Source organism: Wickerhamomyces anomalus (assembly GCF_001661255.1).
Source record: "Wickerhamomyces anomalus NRRL Y-366-8 unplaced genomic scaffold WICANscaffold_1, whole genome shotgun sequence".
Classification (NCBI taxonomy): domain Eukaryota; kingdom Fungi; phylum Ascomycota; class Saccharomycetes; order Phaffomycetales; family Wickerhamomycetaceae; genus Hansenula; species Hansenula anomala.
This window is the reverse complement of record NW_017567110.1, coordinates 2,680,219-2,697,792: the sequence shown is the minus strand read 5'-3', so window position 1 is coordinate 2,697,792 and position 17,574 is coordinate 2,680,219. Positions and strand designations below refer to the sequence as shown.

The following is a 17,574-nucleotide window of genomic DNA, read 5'->3' as shown; positions in this document are numbered from 1 at the left end:
CATTGATTAAACCATATGTCAAATTTTTAGAACCATCTGTAGCAGCTGAAATAATAATTGAGTTTAATGATTCAATTTTGAGCTTTAAAGACTCTCTCTTAGCAGAATCGTCAATAGCTTCTTCTAATTCAGCTTGAACTAATTTGATTTTATCACGAAGTGTTTTATTGATGGTTTCGACCAGCAATTCTCTAGTAATTTGTTCATTTGGATCATAACCTTTGGATTCAATTTCATAAACAATCGAGTAATAATCACCACCTTCAGCACTTGTTGAGGCTAATCCTTGGAAATGTGAGATAGTATCCTCAGGAACTTCATGGGCCCTAAATTTGTCTACTTCATTGGCATATCTAGCAGCTCTAATACCAGTATTTCTGTTAAAGTAGTTGTCCTTCATAATAGTGATCTGGTCACGTGACTCATTTTTTTCCGAAAAATTTTTGGCACCACCATTTGCAGCAGAACTATGATGATTACCTAAGCCTAATTCAATGGAAATGGTAATTTAGTGATCAATCAACATCAACCAGTGCTCGTGTAGCTCAGTGGTTAGAGCTTCGTGCTTATAGCGGCATAAATCAATGACGTTGTGCAAAATGTCACAGTTGTGTGAGTAACGCGACCGTCGTGGGTTCGAACCCCACCTCGAGCATATTTTTTTGTTTCCTGTTTTTTGGTGCCAACTGAAGAGTTTTGGTATTTTTTTTGCATTATTATAATTTTAAAGCTTATAAAGTTTCAACTAAAGTAATTTTTTAGTGCTAATTCCTACCTTTCTGACTCTAAAATGGAAATTATTGTTGAAAATTGGCTACAGAAGGCCTAATATCCGACTTTTTATGAGTCGGATTTGAAAAAAAATTCAAAAAATTCAAATATAGACATGAATCAGAGCTTGTAAAGGTTTGAAGTTTCAAATAGATTCAATCCATACTCTTCCTTGATTCATATATCATTCAAGATGCCTCCAAAGAACAAGAAACAAAAAGAAATTGTTAAGGATGAAAGACTTCAGGCAATTGTTTTAACAGATTCTTTCGAAACAAGATTCATGCCTTTAACATCAGTTAAACCAAGATGTTTATTACCATTAGCAAATGTTCCATTGATTGAATATACTTTGGAATTTTTAGCAAAAGCTGGTGTTGATGAAGTCTATTTAATGTGTTGCTCCCATGCTGATCAAATTCAAGAATATATCGAAAATTCAAAATGGAATTTACCTTGGGCACCATTTAAAATTCAAACCATAATGACATTAGAATCAAGATCTGTTGGTGATGCCATGAGAGATTTAGATAATAGAGGTTTAATTACTGGTGATTTTTTATTAGTCTCAGGTGATGTTGTCACTAATATTCAATTTGATAAAGTTATGGAAGTTCATAAGGCTAGAAAAGCTTTAGATAGGGATCATATTGCTACAATGGTCTTAACTCAAGCAAGTGCATTACATAGAACTAGGTCTCATGCCGAACCTGCCTCTTTTATATTGGATAAAAACACAAACAGATGTGTATATTATCAAGATATACCGCCTGCAGATGGTAAAAAATCTGCCATTCAAATCGATCCTGAATTATTAGAAGATGTTGATGAATTTGTTATTAGAAATGATTTGATTGATTGTCATGTTGATATTTGTTCACCTCATGTTCCTGCAATTTTCCAAGAAAATTTTGATTATCAATATTTAAGAAAAGATTTTGTTAAAGGTATATTATCTTCAGATATTTTGAAGAAAACAATCTATGCATATATTACTGATGATTATGCTGCAAGAGTGGAAAGTTGGCAAACTTATGATGCAATTTCACAAGATATATTGGCTAGATGGTGTTATCCAATCTGTCCGGATTCTAATTTTTTGGAGAATCAATCATATTCTTATGAAGGTAAACATGTTTATAAAGAGAATGATGTTGTGTTGGCACAATCTTGTAAGATTGGATCATGTACTGCTATTGGTTCAAACACCATTATCGGTGATGGTACTTTGATTGAGAATTCAGTTATTGGTAGAAACTGTAAGATTGGTAATAACATTCATATTAAAAACAGTTATATTTGGGATAACTCTACAATTGAAGATAACTCTACAATTGATTTTTCCATCGTGGCTAGTGGTTCCAAGATTGGTCAAAATACTAAATTAGATAAAGGTTCAGTTATTGGGTTTGATGTTATGATTTCAGAAAACCAAACAGTTGATAAAGATGTTAGAATTTCGTCTAAACCAGTCAAGCATGCCAATAGAAGTTTTGTCAATTCATCTGAAGATGAGGATGAAGATGAAGACTCTGGAGAATCAGAAGTTGACAACAGTTTTGATACATCGGTTGTTGGGAACGCTGGTGTTGGTTATGTTTACGAATCTGATAGTTCAGATTATGAGGATGATTCAGCTAAACCGGTTAGTTCATTGATGTACAGCATGGGAGAATTAACATTATCAGATGATTCCATTGCATCAATTAACCAAATTGCAGTTAAACAGAAAAAGAAGAGAACTTATTCAACAACTAGTGTTGCAACTGATTTTGAAGAGGAAAATTTCGAAAAAGAAGCTATTGCCACTGTGGAGCGTGCTATGGATAACAATCATGATTTAGATACTGCTTTATTAGAATTGAACACATTAAGAATGAGTCTGAATGTTACTTATCATGAAGTTAGATTTTCCACTTCAAGTGCATTGATTGATAGAGTTTGTCATTTTGTTGAAACAAAGACATTACACACTAAAGAGGCTACTGATAAAATTTTCAAGCAATGGGGTCCATTATTTAAAAGACAAGTTTTTGACCAAGAAGAAGAGATTGATTTATTAAAGATATTACAAGAATTAACATCATTGAAACCTCAAGGGAAACAGATTTTGTTATACATAATAAGTATTTTGTATGATTTAGAAATTGTTGATGAAGAATCAATTTTGAAATGGTGGAAAGATGATGAAATTGATAATGAGTATTGTGCTAAGTTTATTGATTGGTTAGAAGAAGCTGAAGAAGATTCATCTGATGAGGAGTGAATACCGTACCTGATCTACATGTATAGAAGGAAATAATAATAAGAAAAGTTCGATAACGGTTAAATAATAATAATAATCTGGAATGAACACACAGAAACGAATTGTAGCAATTCTTTGGATCAGGTAATCTTGTATACAATCTAAAATTTTAACTTTAGTTCACGCTGCTTAGCCGATACAATTTTGATGATGAAAGTTAGTCTGCGTCTGCATAGATAAAAATTTTTGCAAACGGAGTAGTGAGACTTGATTATATGATAAAATGTACTGACGATTGTTCTTGACGTACGTTATTAGTTAACTAAAAAGTAAACGCTAATGTAAACTAATGAAGCTAAACGCGTCACGTTGATGTTGACATATTTCATGGATCTTGATTTTTTCGAATACTAGCACTACGCATATAATGGATCATTACAGATTCTCAACCAACGCAATACCAGTCTTTTTAGACTGCGTGTACACAAACGCTTGAGTCCAAGGTCTTCAAATGTCATTTGTATCGAAGAACACAATCAATCAAGTAGAGTAACAAGTTTCAATTTTGAAGACGACAAATGGGTAGTACCCGAAAGCATTGAAAGCTTCTACGGTTTAGTTAAGTTAGATGGAGCTTAAGGCTAACCATGGGGCATTTCAGGTTAACTTAGGTGAAACGTGAGTTTTTGTTAGCTGTAGAAGTTTGTCAAGTGACCATCAGCTTTACATGGTCTTTGAGTTCTGGAGTCTTGATGATTACTACTTGCAACTAGTAATTGTGATGGAAAGTACAGGCAAAATAAAGAAACGTTCTTGTCCTACTTTTAAAACACTTTTGATATTGAAATAGTTGGATCAAGTACATACTAATAGTGTACTCATGAGTTAAAGCTTTGTTCATTGAATTAAGAGTTCCAGCATTAAATAATTGATTCATGTACAAGCCGATTATGCAGTGTCAATGTGTTTACGAAGCTCAACTATTATTTTTTTCGTTCCAGGTGCTAGTATAACTTCTGCCTAGAGGATTGTGCTTTGGAAGGAGCCTCTACCTAGGTCGTAGGTAGTAGGTGGTAGGTTACGCTAAACTTTGGAAGGAGCCCTTCAGCGGACAGGACCGTCCTTACTGACTCAAGCTTGACGATTGAGTCACCGGAGAAACTTTTGACGTATTTGGGGGATATGCCGGTCTCTGCCCAATCAACTGACAGCGGTGACCTTATGAAGAACAGAGAAGTCTGAAAAAACCAACGGCTAGTGCTATGGGAAGAACAATTTTTAGGGGTCGTTAATGTCAGGGAATACAGAAGGTGATTAGTATCGTGTAGTATTACTATGTTATGGTGATTGTACATTAACGCATAATCTGAGACTGCATCTTTGGCTTACGGAGCTGGTTATTTTTTCAACGTCCTTGACCTGAACGGCTGTTTGTGGACTCTATTGGTCAAAAGTTTAGGCATCGAACCCATCAGCGTATTGGCCAGTTCTAGAGAAGAATTCTTGCTAAAAAAAGTCCCAGCCTAGGTCGACTTTGTGGGTGGATGAGATTCAATTCAAGCCAAAAGAAGTTTAAAGAGCCACCTGTAAATTGTAATTCTACTCCAATCTCAATCTTTTCCCTTGCAAATCGCTGTTGCAATTGTTGTGCAAGGGATTGACAATGCCCATTGGCGTAGGTCTCGGGTAAATTCAACCCATTTGTTCAGGACAGCAACAAAAGGAACTTCAACGCTTACGCTGCCTGGGGGCTAGGCTTATGGAGCTAGAACCCGAACCTAATTAGATCCAGATTTTCCCATTCAGGAACGATAATTCAATTCCATCTCTTTACAATTGTAAACCATCTGCAATTTTTTTTGACTAGTTTACAATTCAACAATATTCCAATAGATTCCATATTCCATATTCCACCTTATCCTTCTTCATCCATATACCACAGTCCTACCATTTGTTTTGCTATTAGACGCTCCTTTCCAACATAGTATAGATCCAAACAAATCGTCTTCTACATTCAACATCAAAGGCATTTGCCATCATTATCACCATCTTCATCAAAGGATTGGAGAACCAAACAGATTATATTCCAGCTAGCGCTCTGCTATCGTGATGATTGAAGATACCGCCACTACTTTAGAGAGATTACATGAACCTGGAAGCCCCAAGTTGGCAATATCAAATAATTCAGGTGAACGTTCAGAGCTAGTCTTCAATGATGATTTATTATCACCAGTCACACATTTCTCAACAGAATCAAGTACAGCTTCAGATGGTACCCCTTCAGATTCAAACTTCTATGATTATCTTTTATCATCAAATAAAAAGAAAAATTCAAATATAACTAAAGACATATATGAAGTTTTCAATTTCAGTAACCAAAACAGTGTTTTAGCTGATTCTTCCCGTGAAGTCATACCTGATTATATTCTTTTATCAAATATTTCAAGTGATCTATATAGAGGGTTCAATAAAAAGACAAAGAGAAGCGTCATTGTGAAATATACTTCATATGTTTCTGCTGGTTCAATATCAAGATTTTTCAATGAATGGTATACATTATCAGGCCTAAACAATGATAGCCCAGAATCTCCATCAAGAAACACTGAGCCAAGAACACTACCAACAAATATTGATGGTGTTTTATATCCAATTGATTTCATAACTTTGGAAGATAATCATGGTTATGTTATGGTTTATGAAGATATTTTGAATTTGAAGTCATTAAAAGAAGTGTTTGTTATAAATGGGGAAGATGATAGATCTAAAATATTGAAAGCAACGATTCAATGTCTTGAAATTTTGAAAAAAATTCATAATCATCAATTCACTCATAACGGTTTAACAGCTTCAAATATCTTGATCAATGATATGAATGAAATATATATAACTGGTTGGGATTTTTGCTTTGCATACAACACAGAAGATTGTACAAGAGGTTACAGAACCTTAAACAAGAGATATTTAATAGATTGGCTACCTTATATGGCCCCTGAAGTGAGTGGTGAAATTAATAGATTGGCAGATTATAGAGCAGATTTCTACAGCATAGGTATCATACTATATCAATTATTGGTTGGTTTTTTACCATTTATTGCATCTGATGGGAGGGAATTGATTAATAAACATATCAGAGAATTTCCTGAACCTCCTCAATCGGCTGGTGTGGATCAATTTCTAAGTGATGTTATCATGAAGTTATTATCTAAAAGCGCATCTGAACGTTATCAAAGTTGTGATTATTTGATTGATGATTTACAATTTGCCTTATCTGGAATCCCATTCAAATCTGAAGATATGAAGAATAGAGAATTGAAATTCACATTACCAAGAGGTCTTTATGGAAGAGAATCTAGCTTAAATGAAATGAAGAATTTGTATAACAATATGGAAACTGGTGTTCATTTATTATTATTGACTGGTGACACAGGTACCGGTAAAACCAAATTAGTCAATGAAGTTCAAACTTTTGTTGCTTCTAATAATCATTATTTTGTTGGTTGGAAATGCAGTCCAAGAATTAATGGATTTGGTTGTTATATATCAATCCTAAACAGTTTGATTCATCAAATTCTATCAAGTAACGATGCTGAAATTGTTCATTGCAGAGAATGTATATTTGATCTCATTTCTTCAGATTTATCACCATTATTTGATTTTTTACCAGAATTGAAAGATTTATTGGGGCAAAATTATTCAAAACACATTATGAACATTAATGCAGGTACCCCAGATATGTTGCCAACAAAGCCAGAATTGAAATTCAAATACTTGTTAAAATCTTTATTTGCTGCATTGGGGAAGAATTTCCCAGTAACATTATTTTTTGATGATTTCCAATGGTTTTCAGTTTCAGATTTAGATTTATGGAGAGAAGTTAATGCATTGATTGCAAAAGACGGATTAGATTCAAGAATTGTATTATTAGCAACTTTTGATACTTCATTAGGTGGCAATTTACAAAAATTTAAAAGAAATATTGATTTTGAATTTCGTGAATTTCAAATGCCAAATCTATCATTAGAACCTTTTGTGGAATATACCAGAGAATTTATGATCCCAGGTCATTTGAATCTACAAGAAAATATTGAACGAAATGAAAAAAGTATAGATATTCAAGTTCAATCTGTTTCAAAATTCTTGTTTGAAAAATCTAAAGGTAATGCATTAACTTCACTTTTGATAATTCAACATTTACACTTGAACAATTTAATCAAATATGATTCAACATCAAATATTATACCCACTTGGAATGTTGACTTTGACAAAATTCAGAATATACCATCAACAAATGATGATCTTTATCAAGCAAGATTGGATCAATTTTTCAATGAGGAAGATATTGAAGTTTTCAAATACATTGCCTGTATTTTCAACAAGACAAGCTTTTCATTATATGATTTATCAATTGTTTCTAAAAATTCTCATCAAACAGTGGCCAAAGTTTTATCAAAAGCTATTGAATACAATTTGATCTATCCAATCAATATTTTTTACAAATTCCCCTTCCATCTTGAAAAAGAAGTTTTACCTTTTGAAATTGATGATATGGATATGAAAGATATGTCAAAACTTGCATTATTTGCACCAATTCATGATTCTTTCCATATGTTTTTACAAGAGAAAGTTATGCAAAATGATCAAGTTTCTTTATATCACAAGTTATGCGGGCTTCGTCTTTATGAATCAAAAGATGAAGATTTTATTGAAACAGATATGAATAGTTGTTTGGAAATTGCAGACCTTTTCTGTAAGTCTTATGGTTCAGTTGATGATAAAGATGAGGTTAGTATTTATTTGAAGGTGTTGAAAGCTACACAAAAATTTTGTTACAAGTTATTTGATTTCATTCCAGCTTTGAAGTTTTTAAATGTTTCCAAGAATTTATTGGAGGGTACAGCTGATAAGAAAGCTCTGTATACACTACATGTTGAAATTGTTAAATGTTCAGTGATGGTGAAGAACTATGAAGGCTGTCTAGATTTCATCAAAAGACACTCACCAAGTTTCCAAAGAGACCCAATAGTTGTTTTATATACTATTCGTTGCTTACAGATGTTAGATAGAATTGATGAATCTGTTAAAGTGGGTATTGATTGTCTAAAAAAGCAAGGAATCAATATTGAACAAAAAGATGAATGGAATGCTAAAAATGTTGAGATTTTGAGAAGTTCATTTCCAACTTCAATTGCTGCAATCAGAACACTCGGTGAAATCAAGAAAAGTGCTTCTAGAAAAGTTTCATTAATTCAAGAAATTATGGCAGAAGTGATGCTTTCTGTTATGCCATCTGGTAAAATTGATTTGATTACTTCTTTGGCTTATACTATGGTTGCATATGCCATTGAAAATGGGCTATCAGGATTTTTAGCTCTTGGGTTTTTAGCTATTGGATTAGCCGAGATTAAAACCTCAAGTGCTCGTGCTCAAGAATATGCAGATTTGGGAATTTCTTTATTGAAACGGAAACCTGAATCTTTTGATTTTGCTAATCATGTTTATTACATTTACTGTTTTACAATCGGATCATTTATGGAACCTATTGATACTTTATTGAAATTTCATGATATGACTATTCTTTCATATAGACATTATTCAAGCAGATTTTCTACAGGATTTGTTATGAGTGTTGCTGTTAAACCTATATTAAAGTTGTTTGCTGGTGAGAATGCCCAAACTGTTTACAATAATTTGATGAGATCAGTTAATAAATCAGAAATGGAGGATCGAACAAATCTTTATTTTTTCAAACATACAGTCAGATTCTTCAGAGTGTTGCTAAATTTACCATATGATGATAGATATGACTTAACACAGGATCCTGAGTTCAAAATTGAGAATGAATCATTACATTTCAAATGTTTCTTCTATGCATTAAAATTATTTATTGAATCATTGACTGAAGATAACACAGATTACAAAAGGACTGCTGATAAGAAACTAGATCAATTTGAAAAAGATTATCCAGTAACCATTTTTTCAATTTTGACAATGTCAACAAGGGCTTATTTAACGATTGATGATACAAATTCTTCCACTGAAACAAAGAAAAAGGTTATCGATGATTACTTGACTTTTATGAGATTTTGCAAATATAACTCTCCAAAATTATTTGAATCAAAGGCAATTTTGTTTGAAGCAGAGCTACTAAAATTGGAGGGGGCATCCGAGTTGGAAATACTGGATTGTTATGCTGCTGCTATTGAAAAAGCTGAGTTTTATGGGTTACCTTACGATATTGGAAATGCTCATGAAAGATGTGGTACGTGGCTTTATGGTATTTCACGAAATAAAAAGAGAGCTAGAAAACATTTCAAAGACGCTGCTAAGAATTTCCACATATCAGGACATATTAGAAAAGTTAATCTTTTGAAAAAACGTTATCCTGAAGTGTTTGACAAGATTGATTTTGAAGATCTTGATCGGAAACAAAGAAAACCAAGTGAAGGAAACATTTCATCTTTAAATATCTTGCTATCCACAGTTCTTCAAAAAGATAAGGGTCAAATTGACGAGTTCCTTGACTCTGATATTGAAAATTCCAATATTATAACGGTCATCAAAGCAAGTTTGGCAATTTCAGAAAGTATAAATTTTGATTCGATTATTGAAAATTTGGTCAACATACTATTCAAGTTTCAGGTGCTGAATATGCAATCTTATCATTATTGAATGAAAATGGCGTTATCGAGTATAGGGCTGTTGGTGGTACTCAATATGTCAATATTTTACAATCTCAGGACTCCAATCTTTTGTTCCCGGAAACCATGATTCGTGAAGTTGTTGAACACGGAAGACCAATAAGTAATTTTGAAGATTATTTCAATTTTGAACAAGTTTATCGATCAGATCAATATTTCTATAAACACCAACCAAAGTCTATGATTTGTGTCCCAATCAAGAATGAGTTAGAAACTTTAGGTGCGTTATACTTAGAATCTCAAAAGAGTACACTTGTTTTCCATGAAAAGAAGCTAAATTTAATTGGGCTGTTGTGTACACAAGCTGCTTTTGCATTAGATAAGGCACGTCTTTATAAAAGAACCATGTTGGCTAAAAAAGCTGCTGAAGATGCTACTGCTGAAAAGGCTACTTTCCTTGCAAACATGTCACATGAGATTAGAACTCCTTTCAATTCATTATTTGCTTGTGCTGGGTTTTTGTTAGACACAAAGCTAGATGCAATTCAACATGAATACGTTGAAACAATTCAATCATCAGCCAAAGTGACGTTAAATATCATTGATGCTATCTTAACTTTTTCCAAGATTGAACATGGGTCATTATATTTGGAGAATACCAATTTCTCATTAAATGAATGTATTGAGAGTGCTATGCATCTAGTTGCAGAACAAGCTGTTACAAAAGATTTAGAATTGGCTTATTTCAATGAAACTGAAGGTGCTGATTCAGTTAAAGGTGATCTTACAAGATTTAGACAAATTATTATCAATCTTTTAGGTAATTCTGTCAAATTCACTCAAAATGGGTCTATTATTGTTAGAAGTTCAGCAAGAAGAATATCTTCTGATAATATTTTTGAATTTGTTATTAGTATCAAAGATACTGGTATTGGTATACCTCACAATTCTTATAATAAAGTGTTTGGAGCTTTCAGTCAAGTTGATGGTTCATCAAGAAGGGTTTATGGAGGATCTGGACTTGGTCTTGCTATTTCAAAGAAATTGGTTGAATTGATGGGTGGTAATTTGACCTTTGAAAGTGAGGAAGGTGAAGGTACAACTTTTTATTTAACAATTACTTCAAGAGTTGAAACATGTGCTAATTCAGATAAACTAGATGACTTGAAAGGACAAGCTGTTATAATCGATGATAGCGAGTTTGGTGTTAAATCTTTGGAAATCGAACTTAAACGTCTATCAAATTTGAATGTTATTTTAAAAAAGGAACTTGATCCAGAGTTGATTAAAGAATGTGACATTTTATTCATCAATATAAAGTTTTGTGAACAGGTTGAAGATCAATCTATTTTCACCTCAGGAAAAAAGAAAAGTACAGTTTTATTGAGTCCTTATGGTACATTGATTCCTGAAGAATTACGCAAACATGAATTTCCAGTATTGTTGTTACCATTTCAAAGAGTTAAACTAAATTCCATTTTGCAAGATTTAGCTACTTTTAAGGAGCCTCATTCACCACTTAGACCTAAAATCATCAAGGTTGAAAGTTCTGCTAAAATTTTATTAAGTCAAGAGGTTCCATTGGATATATTATTGGTTGAAGACAACATGGTTAATACTAAAGTTGCATTACAACATTTGAAAAGACTAGGTTATAAAGCTGATTCAGCAATTCATGGTGTTGAAGCGCTTGCCAAATGTGCAAAGAAGATTAAAGACACAGGCCGTAATTATGATTTGATATTGATGGATATTCAAATGCCTTTAAAAGATGGGATTGAAACTTCAAAAGATTTAGAAGAATTGTATGGAGGTACTGATTTGTTACCAATAATTGTTGCATTGACAGCTAATGTTGAGATGGAAGATAGAGACCGTTGTATCTCATGTGGTATGTCTGATTTTATTTCCAAACCTATTCTTCCTGAAAAGTTAGCCAAAGTTTTGCGCACTGCTGGTCAGTCATGATTTGTTATTAGTAGGAAAGTTTTGAGTGCTAATTCTTTCAGTTCGGTTACAAGATAGGTTGTATCCTAATATTTATTTGTTATAATTTTTAATTAATGGGGGATGTTTAAAGGTTAGAATGTTGATATTGACGTAGTCTACATTTTTTGATGCAAAATGTCAGATCTCAAAAGTGTGCAGTTGCCGAATCCGGTATGTAATCTAAATAAGAACGAGATCTCGAAGAACAGAGGAGTGTAAACCAAAATTGGATCAAAACTGAAAAAGAGAGAAAGACTGCAAAATCACCTATTTCTCCATACAAATCAATCAACTAACCCAGTCTCACTATCAAAATTTCCCAGTCAATGGCTTCTGATTCTCGATTCACTGTTTATCTTTTTTTTTTTGGTTTTTTTTGCCCAAATTTTCTTCTCACGAAAAAAAAAAAAATTGGCCCTTTTCGAAAAATCAAAATTGTTTCATCTTGAGATCAGAAAATACCGTTCAGTAGTCGAGAAAAATCAACATACCTCACTCTTCAAGATTGACCACAACATCAGATAACTAAGAACATCCATTCTTTCATAGCACGAGACATCCCTCTAGCATTGAAATAAAACTCCCAAAGAAGTAAAAGAGAAGATTACAGTGAAGTAAAAGAGGAATTTAAACTGTCACGCCTTTTGTCTCCATTTCAACATTATCAATAAAAAGGAATATTACAAGGAAGCTATCTAATCTAGGCCCTTTTGAAAATTAAAACTTAGACCAAATCAAAGAGAGAAGACTAGAAAATAAAAATGCAAACAATTAAGTGTGTTGTTGTTGGTGATGGTGCTGTTGGTAAAGTGAGTATTATCAATTTTTTCTTTCCAAAGGGGCTGTCACGATACTAACATTACAATTAGACATGTCTTTTAATATCATACACCACAAATAAATTTCCCGCAGATTATGTTCCTACGGTGTTCGATAACTATGCTGTCACCGTGATGATTGGTGATGAACCATATACATTTGGTCTTTTCGATACAGCTGGTCAAGAAGATTATGATCGTTTACGTCCATTAAGTTATCCTTCAACAGATGTATTTTTAGTTTGTTTTTCAATCACTTCACCTGCATCTTTTGAGAATGTTAGAGAAAAATGGTTCCCAGAAATCCATCATCACGCTCCAGGTGTTCCTGCAATTATAGTTGGTACTCAAGTAGATCTTAGAGATGATCAAATTATAATTGAAAGATTAAGAAGACAAGGTGCTGCACCAATCAAACCTGAAGAAGGTGAAAAATTGGCCAAACAATTAGGTGCTGTGAAATATGTTGAATGTTCCGCTTTAACTCAAAGAGGTTTAAAGAATGTATTTGATGAAGCTATTGTCGCTGCACTAGAACCAGAGTCTGTAGCTCCAAAAAGAAAGAAGAAATGTGTCATTTTATAAGGGAGATAAAGTTGGGAGAGGGAAAGATATAGAGAAAGAGCAAATTAGGGGAGAAAGAGTTCACAAATCTATCATAATGTCCATTATTCACAATTCATAGTCAAATTTTATTTTCAATCTACAGGGAGGATCATTTTTTTTTATCCAATTAACACTTATAACCTAACAAACTATTTTTATATAATCATCTGTTGTTTTTCCATTTTTATAACTCTACATTTTGTGTTGTTCAATTATTTGAGTCTTTGACTAGTTGCTTTTCATGTTTAATCTGAATTGATGTTTTTTTTCTGGAGCGAGAGTGAACACGTAGGCAGAAGGTGTTCCGCCTGGCGCTAGGCAGAACTCTTATAAGTCAGCGTAATTCAGAGCACACGCACCATACAAAACTCAATTTCTTTCTTGTGTAAATATCAGAACTAACAATTTCTCACTTTTTTCGCGTTTTTCTTTTCAGACGTGTATTTTGCAAAAATTAAATCGACGAAAAAAGAATTTTGATCAAAATCTTGAAAGCCTACAGAAGAAGAGCTAGTTATTCATTGATTCATATTCTACAAAATGGCTCAAGTCTTTGGTAACGCCCGTTCAGAAACATTGTGTAAGTAATGGTGCTGGCTTTTTGCCATTCTTATTCTTTCCACCAGTCGCAATAAATACTAACATCTACTTCAAGTTCTTGGTGGTGAAAAGATTAGTGGTGAAGATATTCGTAATCAAAATGTTTTAGCAGCTCAAGCCGTTGCCAATGTTGTCAAATCTTCATTGGGTCCAGTCGGTTTAGATAAGATGCTTGTTGATGACATTGGTGATGTTGTTGTTACAAATGACGGTGCCACCATTTTAAGTTTATTAGATGTTCAGCATCCAGCTGGTAAAATTCTTGTTGAATTGGCTCAACAACAAGATAGAGAAGTCGGTGATGGTACCACTTCTGTCGTTATTATTGCTTCAGAATTATTGAAAAGAGCAAATGAATTAGTTAAAAATAAAATTCATCCAACTACAATTATTACAGGTTATAGAGTTGCATTGAGAGAGGCAACAAGATATATTAATGAAGTTTTATCTCAACCTGTTGATAGTTTAGGTAAAGAATGTATTATAAATATTGCTAAAACATCAATGTCTTCTAAAATCATTGGTGCTGATTCAACTTTTTTCTCACAATTAGTTGTTGATGCTATGTTGGCTGTTAAGACTACTAATGGTAAAGGTGAAACAAAATATCCAGTTAAAGCTGTCAATATACTTAAAGCTCATGGTAAATCCTCAACTGAATCTTTATTAGTTAAAGGTTATGCATTAAATTGTACTGTTGCCTCACAAGCTATGACTAAAAAAATCTCAAATGCTAAAATTGCAGTTTTAGATATAAATTTACAAAAAGCAAGAATGGCAATGGGTGTTCAAATAAATATAGATGATCCAGATCAATTGGAAGAGATCCGTAAAAGAGAATATGGTATTGTTTTAGAAAGAATCAGAAAGATAATAAATGCAGGTGCTAATGTTGTTTTGACTACTAAAGGTATTGATGATTTATGTTTAAAAGAATTTGTTGAAGCTAAAGTCATGGCTGTTAGACGTTGTAAAAAAGAAGATTTAAGAAGAATTGCAAGAGCTACAGGTGCTACATTTGTTAGTAGTTTATCCAATTTAGAAGGTGAAGAAACTTTTGAAACTAGTTATTTAGGTTATGCTGAAGAAGTTGTTCAAGAAAGAATTTCTGATGATGAGTGTATTTTGGTTAAAGGTACAAAAGCACATTCATCTTCATCCATTATATTGAGAGGTCCAAATGATTATACTTTAGATGAAATGGAAAGATCATTACATGATTCATTATCAGTTGTTAAAAGAACTTTAGAAAGTGGGAATATTGTTCCAGGTGGTGGTGCAGTGGAAACCGCTTTAAATATATATTTGGAGAACTTTGCAACAACAGTTGGTTCTCGTGAACAATTGGCCATTGCAGAATTTGCAAATGCCTTATTAGTTATTCCAAAGACCTTAGCTGCTAATGCCGCAAAAGATTCATCAGAATTGATTGCCAAATTAAGATCATACCATAGTGCAAGTCAATCCGCCTTACCAACAGATACCAAAAGAAGACACTATAGAAACTATGGGTTGGACTTGATCAAAGGTAAAATTGTGGATGAATCTGTCAATGGGGTTTTAGAACCAACCATCAGTAAGATCAAGTCTTTGAAATCAGCATTAGAGGCTTGTATTGCCATTTTGAGAATTGACACCATGATCACTGTTGACCCAGAACCTCCTAAAGAGGACCCACACGGCCACGACCACTGAGGTGGCTCCCCTTTACCCCCTCTTGATAATCAAATAAATATACGTTAATTATCGTCCTATTATTTATTGACCATCAACTTATTGTACTGAAAACACGCTTCTCCTATCGTCACATGGTGGTGTGCCCCGTTGCGAAAAGTCGCTTTATAAACGCCAAAATTTTTCAATTCCAAAAAAAAAAATTGTCGTTTAGTTGGCAAAGAGAGGTTAAACGAGCCTCTGTGTTGTTTAGAAATCAAGTAACGGTTATTCGAACAATCAACGGTTTTCTTCCACAGCTTGCCATCCATTCTTTCAGTGATATTCAACTATACGAGCGAAGGTCGATTCAACTTGACTATTCAAATATTCTGAGCTGAGAGAGAGAGAGGGTGTTGTCCATTGAGTCAATTGAGTGCTGATTACATAGAGATGTCCTCCACTTCGTCAAACGATAACTTGCAAGAGTACTCACCGCCATTCGATGGCGACTACAGCTCTATAATATCCAAACACGACGAGGCAACCGCCCAAGATATTAAGGAGAAGAGACTTCATAAACCAGATCTGATTGTTATTGATGGTAAAGAGGTTAGCCGAACTTCTACAGGGAAGAGGAAGTTCCACAACAAGTCCAAGAACGGATGTGATACTTGTAAGAAAAGAAGGGTCAAATGTGATGAAACTAAACCGATATGTGTCAAGTGTCAGAATATGGGTATTGATTGTCATTATAGTGATCCTGTACAAAAAAAGGTTAAACTATCAAGAGCTCCTTCAAAATCTCCTAAAATATCTGTCAAGCAAGAAGAACTTGTGATTCCAAACAGTCTAAAGGATCAATTGCGCAATCCAAGTATCAAAGACAAGGAGAATTTCAGTCTTGAGAACTTTCGTCAATCAACTCAACAACAACAACAGCAGCATTTGCATAGAATACTTCAGCAACATCCAGAAATCACCTTCCCAACATTTACAGTTAAATCACCATCAATGGATCAAGCTGCCTTATCCAGATCAGCTATGCTTACAGATCATACACCAACAATGTCAAGAAATTCAATAGACTCAAGAAATAATTTGACAATAAATTTGAATTCAATATCAAATAATCCAACAATATCTCCACAACCAAGCATGTCACCAGGATCTGCCACTTCACCATTATCAACACATCAACAACTGAATGGTATGAATGGAATAAATTCAATACAAAGTCAAATCCCAGCTTCATTGGGTAATTTCACAACACCAACTACATTAAACATGCTGGATTTGAGATTAATGTATCATTATACAAAAGTGGTTGCACCATCAATTACAAAAGCTGGTATTTCCGAGGAAAAAATTTGGAGTGAAGATATTCCAGGTTTAGCCTTCAATTATCCATTTTTAATGCATTCAATATTGGCATTTTCCGCTACTCATCTTTCAAGAACTGTTAAAGGTTTAGAAAACTGTGTCACAACTCATCGCGGTGAAGCTTTGAGATTATTAAGAGAAGCCGTACTGGAGATTTCATCAGATAATACAGATGCTCTAGTTGCTTCTGCTTTAATATTAATTATGGATTCATTGGCTAATGCCTCATTACCAACTTCTTTATCACCAACGTCATTGCCAGCTTCTGCTTGGATCTTCCATGTCAAAGGTGCTGCTACGATATTAACAGCTGTTTGGCCATTGCCTGTTACTTCAAGATTTTACAAGTTCATTTCAGTGGATTTGAGTGATTTGGGTGATATTATAAATGAAAAAAATGGATCAATTTCAGAACTTGTTTGCTTTGATGATTCAATTGCAGATTTATACCCTGTTGAATATGATTCTCCATATTTAATCACATTAGCATATTTGGATAAATTACATAAAGAAAAGTATAAATCTGATTTCATCTTGAGAATATTTGCATTCCCAGCATTATTAGACAAGACTTTTTTAGCTTTATTAATGTCTGGTGATTTATCAGCAATGAGAATCATGAGAAGTTATTATTCACTATTGAGAGGATTCACTACTGAAATGAAGGATAAAGTTTGGTTTTTAGAAGGTGTTTCCAAAGTATTACCAGCAGATGTTGATGATTATAGTGGTGGTGGTGGTATGCATATGATGTTGGATTTCCTTGGAGGTGGATTACCTTCAATGACTACAACAAATTTGGCTCCAGGTCTGAATATTGACATTAATGATCATTTTATGAATCCATGATCACACATTTAAACAAGAGTGT

The 17,574-nt window shown here is 33.5% G+C and overlaps 8 protein-coding genes and 1 non-coding gene across 9 annotated transcripts; 8 read left to right on the top strand and 1 right to left on the bottom strand.

Moving 5' to 3' along the window:
- Window positions 1–12: 12 nt before the first annotated feature.
- WICANDRAFT_60796 (uncharacterized protein) lies at window positions 13–400 on the bottom strand (the record flags this gene model as incomplete). The annotated part of the gene is made up of 1 exon (XM_019183059.1): window positions 13–400. A coding segment is annotated over one exon (388 nt), but the record flags the coding sequence as incomplete, so codon positions are not given.
- Window positions 401–534: 134 nt separating this feature from the next.
- WICANDRAFT_t18 lies at window positions 535–655 on the top strand. The gene has a single exon. It is a non-coding gene; the product is annotated as a tRNA-Ile (tRNA).
- A 399-nt stretch (window positions 656–1,054) lies between these two features.
- GCD6 (translation initiation factor eIF2B catalytic subunit epsilon) lies at window positions 1,055–3,037 on the top strand (the record flags this gene model as incomplete). Its single annotated transcript, XM_019185426.1, has 2 exons — window positions 1,055–2,920; window positions 3,035–3,037. 2 exons carry the CDS (start codon window positions 1,055–1,057, stop codon window positions 3,035–3,037), a joined length of 1,869 nt encoding a protein of 622 aa, XP_019041951.1.
- Window positions 3,038–6,721: 3,684 nt separating this feature from the next.
- On the top strand, window positions 6,722–7,646 carry WICANDRAFT_88524 (uncharacterized protein; the record flags this gene model as incomplete). Its single annotated transcript, XM_019186161.1, has 1 exon — window positions 6,722–7,646. A coding segment is annotated over exon 1 (823 nt), but the record flags the coding sequence as incomplete, so codon positions are not given.
- A 2,127-nt stretch (window positions 7,647–9,773) lies between these two features.
- Window positions 9,774–10,850, top strand: WICANDRAFT_88523 (uncharacterized protein; the record flags this gene model as incomplete). Its single annotated transcript, XM_019186160.1, has 1 exon — window positions 9,774–10,850. A coding segment is annotated over exon 1 (788 nt), but the record flags the coding sequence as incomplete, so codon positions are not given.
- A 364-nt stretch (window positions 10,851–11,214) lies between these two features.
- WICANDRAFT_88522 (response regulator) lies at window positions 11,215–11,860 on the top strand. Its single transcript, XM_019186159.1, has one exon. It carries the CDS (start codon window positions 11,263–11,265, stop codon window positions 11,620–11,622), a length of 360 nt encoding a protein of 119 aa, XP_019041948.1. The 5' UTR covers window positions 11,215–11,262; the 3' UTR covers window positions 11,623–11,860.
- Window positions 11,861–12,404: 544 nt separating this feature from the next.
- Window positions 12,405–13,046, top strand: CDC42 (Rho family GTPase CDC42; the record flags this gene model as incomplete). Its single annotated transcript, XM_019183058.1, has 2 exons — window positions 12,405–12,452; window positions 12,513–13,046. 2 exons carry the CDS (start codon window positions 12,405–12,407, stop codon window positions 13,044–13,046), a joined length of 582 nt encoding a protein of 193 aa, XP_019041947.1.
- Window positions 13,047–13,607: 561 nt separating this feature from the next.
- Window positions 13,608–15,362, top strand: TCP1 (chaperonin-containing T-complex alpha subunit TCP1; the record flags this gene model as incomplete). Its single annotated transcript, XM_019185425.1, has 2 exons — window positions 13,608–13,647; window positions 13,723–15,362. The coding sequence occupies 2 exons, from the start codon at window positions 13,608–13,610 to the stop codon at window positions 15,360–15,362; spliced, it is 1,680 nt and encodes a 559-aa protein (XP_019041946.1).
- Window positions 15,363–16,532: 1,170 nt separating this feature from the next.
- WICANDRAFT_25019 (uncharacterized protein) lies at window positions 16,533–17,552 on the top strand (the record flags this gene model as incomplete). The annotated part of the gene is made up of 1 exon (XM_019181088.1): window positions 16,533–17,552. One exon carries the CDS (start codon window positions 16,533–16,535, stop codon window positions 17,550–17,552), a length of 1,020 nt encoding a protein of 339 aa, XP_019041945.1.
- Window positions 17,553–17,574: the final 22 nt, after the last annotated feature.